The 14,106-nt window shown below is 44.2% G+C and overlaps 1 protein-coding gene across 1 annotated transcript in view; it reads right to left on the bottom strand.

Moving 5' to 3' along the window:
* Window positions 1–14,106, bottom strand: part of SPAG1 (sperm associated antigen 1) — a 91,747-nt gene that overhangs the window by 13,939 nt on the left and 63,702 nt on the right. Inside the window, exons 13-15 of the mRNA XM_021716337.1 lie at window positions 13,665–13,764; window positions 4,954–5,106; window positions 859–1,025 (exon numbers count right to left, since the gene is read on the bottom strand). Coding sequence (XP_021572012.1) covers window positions 859–1,025; window positions 4,954–5,106; window positions 13,665–13,764 — 420 coding nt within the window. The remainder of the gene's footprint in view (window positions 1–858; window positions 1,026–4,953; window positions 5,107–13,664; window positions 13,765–14,106) is intronic.

Here is a 14,106-nt window from a genome sequence, read left to right as displayed (position 1 = left end):
CTACAGTGTCTTTAAACCTCTGGTATCCACTCTCACAATCAGTAAATAAATATGGGCAGAAAAATTCAAAAAGAGCTGGTAATATTTGTGCTTAGGATTTGCTATCACATAGCTATATAAGCATTTTGTGAATAAGATACAGCTACTTACGGCTGGGCATGGTGGCTCAGCCAGTAATCCCAGCACTTTGGGAAGCCAAGGTGAGAGGACTGCCTGAGCCTGGGGGTTCAAGACCAGCCTGGGTAACTTGGTGAGACCTCATCTCTATAATAAATCAAAAAATAAGCCAGTTGTGGTAGTGTGCACCTGTAGTTTCAGCTACTTGGAAGGCTGAGGCTGAAGGATCACCTGAGCCCAGGTACATGGTCCATCAGTGACCAAAATGCTCTTATGCAGTGAATGACTGTATCTATGTTGTGGGGGATTGTTTTTTTTTTTTATTATTTTAAACACATTGATCTTATTCCCTTAGCCTCATCACACACATGATCTACTATAGAGTTATATGCTACTTAGCTCTTTTTCTTGTTAATAATGCTAACTTACTCTTTATTAAGAGGTCACTATAGGCTTATACAGCCAGCATATGTGCTAAGTATTTCATATACATATCTCCATTTATTGCTGAGAACCACCTTGTGAGACATTTGTTAATAAGTTAATCCCCCCCTTTCATTCACACCAGAACATGGGACATGTGAAGCAACTTCTTCACACCGTGTAGTTAAAAAGATATAGAACAGAGACTTAAACCCAAGTCTGATGCCAGAGCTCATGCTCTGAACTCTCTGCTTTGCTGTGGAAGTACACACACAGTTCAAGGTACCCTGCACGAGGCAGGAGCACAGACTTCCCCACCTGTGAGACCTAGCTGGCGACAGCTGTTAGAGCCTCCCGCTTGGTTTGTGGTCATCTCTGCTGCAGGATGCCAAGCTTGCCGGGGCTCAGAAGTAGGCACCACAGGAATGGGTGACAGCTTCTCTCGCCAGTTTGGTCCATCCAGCTCCATTAAAATTCTTGTTATCCTAAAGAGAAAATGAAATTTTTCTATTGATCAGATCATGCAATTTGCTTTTTATATTACCGAAGGTCAGATCAAGAGTAAAATTTACAAATGCTACATATACGTGTACTTTCTTGTAGAAATCATACAATCGAGCTATTTTCTGTTCACAATGAACTAAAGTGTTTTCCAAAGATTCTTAAAAGTTACCATAAGCCAGGCACAGTGGCTCATACCTATAATCCCAGCACTTTGAGAGGCTGAGGTGAGAGGATTGTCTGAGCTCACGAGTTCTAGACCAGCTTGGGCAACTTGCGAGACCTCAGCTCTACAATAAATCAAAAAATTAGCCAGGCATGGTGGCTCATGCCCGTAGTTCCAGCTACTTGGAAGGCTGAGGCAGAAAGATCGCCGGCGCCAGGCAGATCGAGGCTACAGTGGCCATGAGCATGCTACTGCCTTCCAGCCTAGGAAATAGAGTGAGACTCCAACTCAAAGAAAAAAAAAGTTACCATAGATGATGAAACTTAGACCTTTCTTAATCAAAAGAAAAAAAAGACATTTTAAATTTGTTAAAGAAGTTAATATATATACAATTAAAAAATTTTTTTTAGTCAAAGTCTTAATCTGTTGCCCAGGCTGGCATGCAGTAGCATGTTCATGGCCACTGCAGCCTTGACCTGCTGGGCTCCGGCGATCCTTCCGCCTCAGCCTTCCAAGTAGCTGGAACTATAGGCACACACCCCCATGCCCAGCTGCTTTTTTTTTTTTTAATTTATTGTAGAGACAAGGTCTCGCCAAGTTGCCAAGGCTGGTCTTGGCACAATAAAATTGTAATTTTGAAAAGGAAAATATAAAACTAAAACTTAGAAGGCCAGAAGAAATGTCTCCCATAATATTTAGTACAATTAATAAATTGATAATGTATTACTTTTGAAAATAATTAGAAGTATATGAGAATGTCTATGCCCAGACTGTACACTAAAGTGGTAGCAGATAGTTGTATAAAACTGGCTGCTAAAATTTATGAGGGCTGGCTGTCCTGGGAATGAAGCTTTTCTTAAAATTTTTCATGTAGTTAAGGTACTCTTTCTTACCTTGTATGTTTTCATCTCTAAAATTATCCACTTATTTTCTTTTCATATGAATAAAGATTAAAAATAGCCCTGCACGCTTACAAGGGCCCTTGTATTAATGACATTTTACCAGTGGCCATCAAAAAATTCACATTAACATTCTCAATTATCATTTGTGTTAAACATTTTTTTTTTTCCCTGAGTCATAGTATCACCCAGGCTGGAGTGTAGTCACATACTCACTGCCACCACAGCCTCAACCTGCTGGGCTCAGGTGATTTCTGCCTCAGCCTTCCAAGTAGCTGGACCACAGGCATGCGCCACCATGCCCTACTAATTTTTTGATTTATCGTGGAGACAAGGTTTTGCCAACTTGCCCAGGTTGGTCTCAAACCCCTGGGCTCAGGCAATTCTCTCGCCTCTGCCTCCCAAAGTGCTGGGATTACTGGCATGAGCCACCATGCCCAGCTTGTGTTAAACACTTTATATTTATACATATATACAAATATAATACACATACTTTTTTTTTTTAGTAGGAGTCTCACTCTATCAGCCAGACTGGAGTGCAGTGGCATGTTCTTAGTCACCACAGCCTTGACCTGCTGAGCTCAGAGGATCCTTCCACCTCAGCCTTCCAAGTAGCTGGAACCATAGGCTTGCTACCACACCTGGCTAATTTTTTGATTTATTGTAAAGACAAGGTCTAGCCAAGTTGCCCAGGCTGGTCTCAAACCCCTGGACTCAAGCAATCCTCTGGCCTCCACCTCCCAAAGTGCTGAGTTTACAGGCATGAGCCATTGCATCCAGCCAATACACATACTGTCCCTGCCATTTCTTAACCTGATATTTCCTTTTTTTTTTTTTTGAGAAAGCAGGATTTATTGAGAGGACAGAAAAGCTCCCATAGTGGGAGGGGACCCAAAGGGGTTGCCCCAATCTGAAATTTTAATAGTGATCTTTGGTTACTTTAATGAAATCTCATGTTTTAGTGTAAAAAACTTTTTTGAAAATTAGTGTATAACCCACAACTGAAGAAGAAAAAGAAGTTTTAGGAAAAAGAATTCTCAAGCAAAACTTGTATTACCAGCAGAGAGGAAGGAAGAAGCAGCTGAAAAGAGATGATGTGTTGCCATGGAGTAAGTAAGTATATGCAGGGAAATTTAACATGTAAGATTCCTGGAGAGGAAGAGAGGAATATGGTTAATGGAAGACAGAAACAAAATAAACACAGATGTTTACATTTACAATAGATGGAAAAGCAGGCATAAATAAAGGGCTTACAAAAAGGATTAGTGAATTTTAAAAATATTTTACGTAAAGATATATACAGCAAAATCAGACAAAGCCTCCTCATCCACAAGAACCATTCAATTTAAAAATGACTGAGTCTTAGGAAGCCAGTTGGTATAAAAGAGCCTTCTTAAGTCCATATAAAAAAATCTAACACAATCCTCAAAAAGTTAAACATAGAATTACAATAAGACCCAGAAATTCCACTCCTAGGCATCTACCAAAAGGAACTAAAAACAGTATGCAGACAAACACTTTGTCCATGAACGTTCAGAGCAGCTCTTCACAATAGCCAAAGGTGGAAATAGCCCAAATGGCATCAGCTGACAAAAGATAAACAAGATGTGACACAGACACAAGTGCTACATCATGGATGAACCTTGAAAACAGGATGCCAAGGGAAAGAAGCCAGACACAAAAGCTCACGTATTGTATGATCCTATTTACATAAAATATCCCGAACAGATAAGTCTATGGAGACAAAAGCAGACTGGTGGATGCCAGGGGCTGAGGAAAGGAAGAACAGGAAGTGACAGGTTAATGGATGCAGAGTTTCCTTGGGGGTGATAGAGGGGTCTGGAACTGGAAAGAAGTGATGATTGCACAACACTGTGAAAGTGTGAAATGCCACTGCATTATACACTTTAAAGTAATCTTGTTATAAACATTCCACCTCAATTTTTAAAGTATAATCTAAGAAGTTCAGAACTGTGAATAATCATGGTCTCTCAGACACATTTCCCCTTTCAAACCATTCGATCTACTACTACAATCCATTCTCCCTACTACTAATTAGACTTCCATTTTCTCACGCCCTTCCCCTCTGCCAGATACTTCCGGTGTCTTCCTACTTTATGTTTCATGAGAACCTCCAACTCTCTAAGAAGATCCTGCTTGCTACAGTTAGCTATACCTTGGAAACTACCAGGCATAGGTCAGGGCAAATTCTCACTCAGGGGACAAATAGGTCATAATAAAAATGAGGTCCAAATTCTTTGCTATTTCACCATTATAAATGAATACTCATCCTAGATGAGTGTCAATTTACAAGGGCATATATCACAAATACCTAGCAGGCTCATGAAGGCACATTCATTTTCCTGAGGATACACCAATACGTTTCCACTGACAAATGTGGCACGAGGGAACATCTGCAAACCCCATGGGGGTTGAAGACGTAACATGGCAGCTTCCACTACATTTTTGGATCTTGTCCTATGGTTAGTAGTGATTTATGACATCACTGAAAACACCAGATACTTGCGCAGCACATATGCGTTATACCCTATGTTGTTAAGGGAAAAAAAAGAATATCCTTTGAACAGTAAACAAATGGACCAGGAAACAAATATAAAGTTGCTAAAGGACAACTCAGAAGATGTTAAGGGATAGTTGGAAATTAAGTCAGAGAGAAATCACCATTTATTTGGTTTAATGGAGGGAAAGAAGGTAAACCACTCATGTTGGGTAAATAACTGAGAACATGTCCTCACATTGACATGTTCTTGAAAGAGAGGAAGGGGAAAAAATCTAATTCCAGTATAAAACAACTAGACTTTAGGAAGCTGGCTCGAAATGGATTACCTGTTAATACTGTCATTTGCTAGCTGGATTCCACAGTCTATTTGCAACACTGTTTTATAATCCACGTACGCTTTCCCAAACTGCTCTAAAGTTTCATAGGCCATTGCTCGACGCAGAAGTGGTTTCATTGAGAATGGATGAAGTTCCAGAGCCCTAAAGAAGACAAAAATATCAGATATCACTTGTTTTGAAAACTACTCTTTAATTTATACTTAGCTGAATGTATGCTGCAGTACTGGACTCTCAAATATATACATATCTGGTGTTTTATTTTGGGGAACCTGGCGATACACCAGAAAGGCAAACCCAGAAGAGCAGAGCAATCAAATTTGCGGTTAGCTTCCTTTAAACCAGGATCAAAGCCTCTGGTATTGATTCTTTCCCCACTGAGACATGAGCTCCCTGGCAGTGTGCCTCAGTCTTTCCAACGCACTAACAAAGCCAACGTCGCACCAGGCACACAGCAGGGTTTCAACAAATTCTTGTCATTGGCAGATTAAGGAAAAATTATTATTTGCACCTATGTGTTTAATAAGGCACTGTGGCTCAGAACCACAAAAGCTTGCATAACACTTTGAAAATCAGTGCTCTAAAAATAAAACAAAATAAAACCGGTGCTCTCAAATGTACTACAGTTTATTATGATTTATTTGCTGTAAAAGGGCTTCCAACATAGACCCAAAGGGAATGGAGGAACCAAACATACGATGATTTCTTCTAAGTCATGAATTTTTATCTTGCACTTTTTGATCTGAAGTATTTCCAATATCACCAAAGAAGTATTTCAAGGTTGTGCTCTTGATTTTGTTTGAAGTAACTGTTTAAAGTTATTTCAGTATTTAATGTACTTCATTATATTCAGAAATAAAATGACAAAAAACCTTACCAGAGTTCCTCAACTTACAATGTGGTCATGCCCTGATAAAACCAACTTAAATTGAAAATATCAAAAGTCGAAAAGGCAGCCCAGAGAGTCTTTGGTCAAAGAATCACTGGTGCTTAAAGACTGAAAACTTATGGCTGCGTATTGCTTTCATGTCATGGTCAAGTTGAAGAATCTAAATCAAAGTATCATAAGTTGGGACCATTTATATTTATGAATGAAAATTATTGTACTCTTGGTTTTAACAAAACCAACTGAACCTGTAAAGTCCTCTAGGCAGAGATCCGATGAGGAGGCTACTTTCCATGTAATCTACCAACTGGTATCTGCACCAGATTATCCATGTTGGTCACTGAGGATTTTCTTTTCGTTAACTCTTATGCCATCTGTAGTTTATATATCCAATATTTAACCTGTCTCAGTTTTGGAAAGCATGAGTGAGGGCTGCTTTGTTTAACTTGTTTTTTTCTAATAGCCGTACAGACCTGCTGTCTCTTCCTGTCCACGACAATTTGACGAGGAAGCACTGGCAAAATGTCTGTCATAGGCCAGTCCCTGTAGACTTTCTCACCTCATCTCATAACAAACCAGTAAGGTACATATCAGGGTGTGCGTGACGCGGCTGAGGCTAGCAAGAAACATGCAGAAAGATGTGCCCACGAGTCAGTTCTCTAGAATGTGAGCTTCATGAAGGCAAGAGTACTGCCTGTCCTGAGCATCACTGTATTCCCAGGCTAGATCCACACCTGGGCCATGAGGAAGCTGCACTCAGTAAACTCCTGCATGAACTCTCCCTCAGACTGCACTCCCTCCTACCACAACATGCACAAAACACTACAAATGAAGGAACAAGCCAGGCTCGGTGGCTCAGCCTGTAATCCCGCGCCTTTGGGAGGCCGAGGTGAGTGGATTGCCTGAGCCCGCAGGTTCGAGACCCGCCTGGGCAATTTGGCAAGACCTCATGTCTACAATCAATCACAAAATCAGCCGGGCGTGGTAGTGCATGCCTGTAATTCCGGCTACTTGGAAGGCTGAGGCGGAAGGATCGCCGGAGCCCAGCAGATCGAGGCTGCGGTGGCCAGGAGCGGCCACTGCACTCCAGTCTGGGCAACAGAGTGACTCCAACTCAAAAAAAATAAAAAATAAAAACAAACAAACAAGCAGAGAACTTTTGTATCAAAGCTTACTAAAGTGGTTGTCTATTCAAGTTAACACAATAACACAGTTAAAACCCTAAAGAGGCCAGGCGTGGTGGCTAAAGTCCATAATCCCAGCATTTTGGAAGGCCGAGGTGAGAGGATTGCCTGAGCTCAGGGGTTCGAGACCAACCTGGGCAACTTGGTGAGACTTCAACTCTACAATAAACCAAAAAAAAATTTTAGCCAGGCGTAGTAGCATGTGCCTGTAGTTCCAGATACTTGGAAGACTGAGGTGGAAGGATTGCCCCGAGTCCAGCAGGTCAAGGCTGCAGTGGCCATGAGCATGCCACTGCATTCCAGCCTGGGCGAGAGTGAGACTAACACCCCCTTCCAAAAAAAAGGCCCTAAAGAGTCTTCTCATTTCCTTATTTCAAGTCTGTCAGAGGGAACAAAAGCAGAGAATTACTAGGCAACATTCATTTGTATTTAGTCTTGTCAAAACATCCTCACTGGAGCTAGGCTCAGTGGCTCAGCCTGTAATCCCGCGCCTTTGGGATGCTGAGGTGAGTGGATTGCCTGAGCCCACGGGTTCGAGACCTGCCTGGGCAGTGAGACCTCATCTCTATAATAAATCAAAAAATCAGCCGGGCGTGGTAGCACATGCCTGTAATTCCGGCTATTTGGAAGGCCGAGGCGGAAGGATTGCTGGATCCCAGCAGGTCAAGGCTGCGGTGGCCAGGAGCGGCCACTGCACTCCAGTCTGGGCGACAGATTGAGACTCCAACTCAAAAAAAAAAAATCCTCATTGGAGAGTCACTGAAACGTTTTTGATGTGATTTAGATAAACCAAAAAGGTTCTCTAAATGATAGGAAAAGTGAAAACTTTTTTTAGCTGATAAACAATTATAAAAATAAAAAGTAATTTGGCTGGGTACCGTGGCTCACACCTGTAATCCCAGCACTTTGGGAGGCCAGGACAGGAGGATCACTTGATCCTAAGAGTTTCAGACCAGCCTAGGCATCAAAGCAAGACCTTGTCTCTACAAAAAAAAAAATCAAAAAATCAACCAAGCATGGTGGAGCGAACCTGTAGTCCCACTACTAGGGAGGCTGAGGTGGAAGTATCACCTGAGCTCAGCAGGTCGAGTCTGCAATGACTTGTGATCATGTCACTGCACTCCACCCTAGGCAACAGAGTGAAACCCTGACTCTAAAAGAAAAAAAAGGGATTTTGTAGAATAGTGGTTTTTGAACTTTTGTCTGAGCACTACAGCCCTCTTCGTGTTTCCCTGGAGGTCTAAAAGAGACCCAGAGATGCTGTGGCAAGGGGCAGAGCGGGGTCCGGAGCCCCTTCAGCCCTCAGACACCCCCACACCCCAAGGCCATTCTTCAAACAGATCCCCAGAAATGTTGACACTCCTCAGAGGTTAGACATGTAAAATCATAGTTTTTTCCTCAAGACATAAAAAATTTATTTTCATAGGTAAAAGTTTCTCCCCTTCCCTTATTTTGCTCCCACAAGTTTTTTTTTTTTTTCTCAATATATTTGACTCCTAGTACCACTTGTCTGGTAATAAGAGCTCAGGGAACTCTCCAAACAGCAAAGGTAATTAACTGAAGAAAAAAAAGGCTTCCTTTAACATATATGAAATATGTATATTTTTAAGTTGGGGTCTCACAGTCACCCAGGCTGCAGTGCAGTGGCCCAATCCCAACTCACTGTAGCCTCGACTTCCTAGGCTCAGGAAATCCTTCTGCCTCAGCATCCTGAGTAGCTAGGACTACAGGCGCACTCCACCATGCCCAGCTAAATTTTTTATTTTTTGCAGATACAAGGTCTCACTATGCCGCCTAGGCTCATCTTGAACTCCTTGGCGCAAGCAATCCTCCCACTTCGGCCTCCCAAAGTGCTGGGATAATAGGCATGAGCCACTATGCCCAGTTACAATCTTTTTGAAGTGAAGAGAAGATATAGTCCTATTTTCTGCTGATAAATTATTCACAGTTCATACAGATTTAAATACATCCATATTTCAACATGCCACCAAAGCAAATCATGGCTTCTCTGGCATTGAAACAAGTTTGAGAATCACTGCTTTGGAGTGAAATCACCTCCTACTGAGCATCATCTCCATGCTCCTGGCTCTCGGACTCACAGGCTAGCTATCAAGGAAAACATCTAAGTAGGTCGGTCTCTATGGAGGTCAGCACTGACCAGCAGAGCAGGATTCCATCGCCTAGGACAGAGCTCTTATGTAAGGCCATCCTACCTAAACCCACATCCATCCCCTGTGCTGGCAGGCCACCTCCTGCTCTTCCCAAAGACAAGCCCCCATTCTAACCTCCCGGACACCATGGCTGGAGTCCCATTCTTGACTTCCTCCTGGGTCTACACTGAAACAGAGAATTTTAGCCAGTAAATGTCTGCCTCCTTCAAAGATCTCATTTAAGGACAAAGTGAATCCACTGTCTTACAGCAGTCCTGACTTCAGGGGTCCCAAGTTTTAACTAAAGAAAGCATCCAGACCTCACTCACTGCAGGAAGACCTAAGACAAGTCTGAAGAGTAATGTCTTAGAAACAGACACTTCGGCTGACAGGATGGTAGCTACAAATTACAATGTGCCTGGTTCAACAAATGTGTTTCACAACTAGCTCTCTGGGGGAAAAAAGGGGGCGTTTGCCAATATTCAAAGCATTAAAAGGTATCTCAGCCAGACACAGTGGCTCATGCCTGTAATCCCAACACTTTGGGAGGCCAAGGCTGGAGGACAGCTTGAGGTCAGGAGTTTGAGACCAGCGTGAGAAACATAGTGAGACCTTGTCTCTACAAAAAAATTAAAAATTAGCCAGCCATGGGGGTGCACGCCTGTAGTCCTGGCTACTCAGGAGGTTCAGACAGGAGAATAACAGAGCCCAGGAGGTAGAGGTTGCAGTAAGCTACAATTGTGCCACTGCATTCTAGCTTGGGCAACAGAGCAAGACCTGGTCTCTAAAATACAAATTCAAGCTGAGCTCAGTGGCTCAGCCTGTAATCCCGTGCTTTGGGAGGCTGAGGTGAGTGGATTGCCTGAGCCTGCAGGTTCAAGACCCGCATGGGCAATTTGGCGAGCCCTCATCTCTACAATAAATCAAAAATTACCCAGGCATGGTAGCGCACGCCTGTAGTTCCAGCTACTTGGAAGGCTGAGGCGGAAGGATCGCCAGAGCCCAACGGGTTGAGGCTGCGGTGGCCAGGAGTGGCCACTGCACTCTAGTCTGGGTGATAGAGTGAGACTCCAACACAAAAAGAAAAAGAAAAATAAGTAAACAAGCCCCTCATCAGGGGCAAGAGCCTCTGTTCATCTGTTAATACAGAGACCAGGCCACATTCACACAGAGTGGTACAGGAGGTTTCCTAGGACTCCCATCTCCCTTTCTTGCTTCGTAACATTTTAAGCACCCTTGGAGTAGACAGCAGAGTGCCTGGGAGAAGGGGGCTAAGGAACCCCAGGAAAACAGTTTTGGGAACCAGGATTGCAGTCCTTCACTGTCTACCACCAAGACTCTTTACCCAAGTTCATTCATTCCCCTTTGTTACCAGCACTAGCTCTAGGGCCAGAGGACTTGGCTTTGAATTCCTGCTCTGCCACTTCCTTGCTTTGTGATATAAGGCAAGTACCTTAACCTCTCTGTGCCTGTTTTTTCGGCTGTAAGTGGACTAGCCATGGTCCCCACCTCTTGGTGCTGGTATGTGGATTAAAGTGGTTCATAGCCGGGCTCAGTGGCTCAGCCTGTAATCTCAGCACTTTGAGAGGCCGAGGTGAGTGGATTGCCTGAGCCCATGTGTTCAAGACCAGCCCAGGCAACTTGGTGAGACCTTGTCATACAATAAATCAAAAAATTAGCTGGGCGGGTAGCGCATGCCTGTAGTTCTGGCTACTCAGAAGGATGAGGCGGAAGGATCACCTGAGCCCAGCAAGTCGACACTGGGGTGGCCGCGAGCAGCCACTGCACTCCAGTCTGGGCGACGGAGTGAGACTCCAACTCAAAAACAAAAAACAAAAAAAATTCATTCATTAAAAAAACAAAACAAAACCAAAAAAAAAAAAACGGTAGGGTGCAGATACTAGCAAGCTTTACCCAAATCAATAGACTGACACTGTCTCTGGGGAAAATACTGACAAATTGCTCACCTTTTAAACAGAGTCCAAACTAGAGCTTCTTTTTTGTTTTGTTTTGTTCTAGGTTTTTTTGTTTTGAGTTGTTGTCTCATTCTGTTGCCCAGACTGGAGTGCAGTGGCTGCTCCCAGCCACTGCAGCCTCAACCTGCTGGCTCCAGCGATCCTCCCGCCTTAGCCTTCCAAGTACAGGCGCGCGCTACCACGCCCGGCTAAGTTTTTGATTTATTGTGGAGATGAGGTCGCACCAAGTCGCCCAGGCGGGTCTCGAACCCGTGGGCTCAGGCAATCCACTCACCTCAGCCTCCCAAAGCGCGGGATTACAGGCTGAACCATCGAGCCCGGCCCAAACTCGAGTTTCTAAGAATGAAAGGGAGTGATATAATTATATGAGACAACAGGAGTAAACCGGGACTGTGTTAGTCAAACCAGAGTATGGCTTATTTTTTCGATGTACTAAAAGTAACTTCTTGCCAAAAGGCTTCTAAAGCAGGCTCATTACTTAATGGTAAAAGAAAACAATATGTTTGATTTACGTAAATATATTTATCCATCCAGGTAGGCAATGTATTGAGTACCATGGGTAGCCACTGTGACTTGAGGGGTACAAAGCTGTGTAAGGCACGGTTCCTCAGAGGATACCAGAGGACACTGGAAGGAAGGGAGGTTTGCTAAAGATACAAAACCACAGCTTGACAGGAGAAATAAGTTCTAGTGCTCTGTAGCACTGTGGGATAACTACAGTCAACGATAATATATAGTTTCTTTTCTTTTCTTTTCTTTTTTGAGTTTAATCTCACTCTGTCAACCAGGCTGGAGTGCAGTGGCATGCTCACAGCCACCACAGCCTCGACCTGCTGGTTTCAGGCAATCCTTCCACCTCAGTCTTCCAAGTAGCTGGAACTACAGGCACGTAACACTGTTCTTAGCTAATTTTTTGATTTATTGTAGAGATGAGGTCTCACCAGGTTGCCCAGACAGGTCTCTCACCTTGGCCTCCCAAAGTGCTGGGATTACAGGCATAAGCCACCATGCCTGGCATTATATAGTTTCAAATAGCCAGGAGGAGGATATTAAATTTTTCTGGAGAGGATTGCCTGAGCTCATGTGTCCGAGATCAGCCTAGGCAACATGGCGAGACCTCATCTCTACAATAAATCAAAAAAATTTTAGCTGGGCGTGATGGCGCATGCCCTCCAGCTGCTTGGAAGGCTGAAGGGGAAGGATCGCCTGAGTCCAGCAGTTCAAGGCTGCAGTGGCCATGAGCAAGCCACTGCACTATAGCCTGGGCGACAGAGTGAGACTTTGACTCAAAAAAAAAAAAAGATAGCCGGGCTCAGTGGCTCAGCCTGTAATCCCGTGCCTTTGGGAGGCTGAGGTGAGTGGATTGCCTGAGCCTGCGGGTTCAAGACCCGCCTGGGCAGGTGAGACCTCATCTCTACAATAAATCAAAAAAATCAGCCGGGCGTGGTAGCGCACGCCTGTAATTCTGGCTACTCGGAAGGCTGAGACGGAAGGCTGAGACAGAAGGATCGCCGGAGCCCAGCAGGCGAGGCTGCAGTGGCCGGGAGTGGCCACTGCACTCCAGTCTGGGCGACCAGGTAAGACTCCAACTCAAAAAAAAAAAAAAAAAGATATAAACCAGCTATCCCCATTTTTCAAACCAGAGACTTTTTTGAAGCATTTCCTATTAGAAAACTTTTTTTAAAAGAAAACAAATAAATAAATTTTTCAAACACAAGAAAATAGTAAATGAGGTGAGAGATATGCTAATTACCCTGCTAATCACCATACATCATATGCATGCAAACATCACCGTGACCATGTACCCCATAAATATGTACAATTATTATGTCAATAAAAATTCCTGACCTCAAGAAGTTTAAATCCACTGCTGTGGATAACAAAGGACCTACAGGTGTGTATCGGAGCAGTTGTGACACACCCACAGATGATGAGAAAGCCTGGAGTGCCCAGCAAGGCAGAGAGGAAGGGGAGCTAAGCAGGGATTCCAGAAGCCAAGATGTGCAGAGGGCATTCCAGCACCGAAGACGCCATGGATATACGCTTGAAGAGCAGAGAGGGGAGTGTCAGAAAGCAGTCCAGGACCCAATCGGAGCAGGGACCTGCTTAGGGGCAGCGTGTTGAAGTTTGCAATGATCTGGAAAACAATTCCAAGCTACCAAAGGCTTGTTTGAAACAACCTGAACCAAATAATGCTTCAGGAACAGTTATTTTGATGCCACAAGGGACTGGAACTAGTTACCAGGTTTCTCCAGCAGTCTAGGGGCCATATGGAGACAGCAAGAATGAGAGTGGTAGCAGTGGAAATGAACAAAGTCTTGACAATCTTCTATAGCAGTCCTCGTATGTGTGAGAGTTTCACGATTTTGTGTCAATGAATACACGTTCAAATTTCTCAAGAAATTAGACCCTTGTACAGAAAATCTAGGCAGATATTGAATCTTCATTCATCACAATGGAGTTATAACAATCTCTTGACAAACCTGAAGACAAACGCGCCGTTTACCTGTCACAATCTTGAATGCAGCCACTGCAGTTTCCTTCTTTTAGGTAACATGCTGCTCTATTTGAATATAAGATACTTAGATCATCTGCACTCTCACTTCCTAAAATCACATTTAATTAAATACAGTTAAAATCCATTGGCAAGGTCACAGTTCAGCAGTTTCACAAGCCGGCTGAGGTCTCCGGCACTGCAGTCCCACAGACTGCTGATCATGCAGGGCTCCCGGGTGGCCTCCCCGCCAGGGCTGCAGAGGGGACGTCCGCCGGGGCGGGTGCCAACGCGCCGGGCCGGGCACACGCCCCGCATTCCAAGGCGCTGCCGCGCAGTCAGGACTCCCGGCGCCCTCGGTCGCCAGGGAGGAATGCAGAGGTGCAAGAACCTGGCATTCGGGAGGCGGCCTGCGTCCTCCCGCGGGTGCCCCCCCACCCGGGCCGGGGAGGGC

Source organism: Carlito syrichta, unplaced genomic scaffold (genome assembly GCF_000164805.1).
Source record: "Carlito syrichta isolate Samal-C Ts95f unplaced genomic scaffold, Tarsius_syrichta-2.0.1 Scaffold308755, whole genome shotgun sequence".
NCBI classification, from domain to species: Eukaryota; Metazoa; Chordata; class Mammalia; order Primates; family Tarsiidae; genus Carlito; species Carlito syrichta.
Note: the sequence above shows the minus strand (reverse complement) of the source record. Positions and strands in the feature narration are given on the sequence as shown.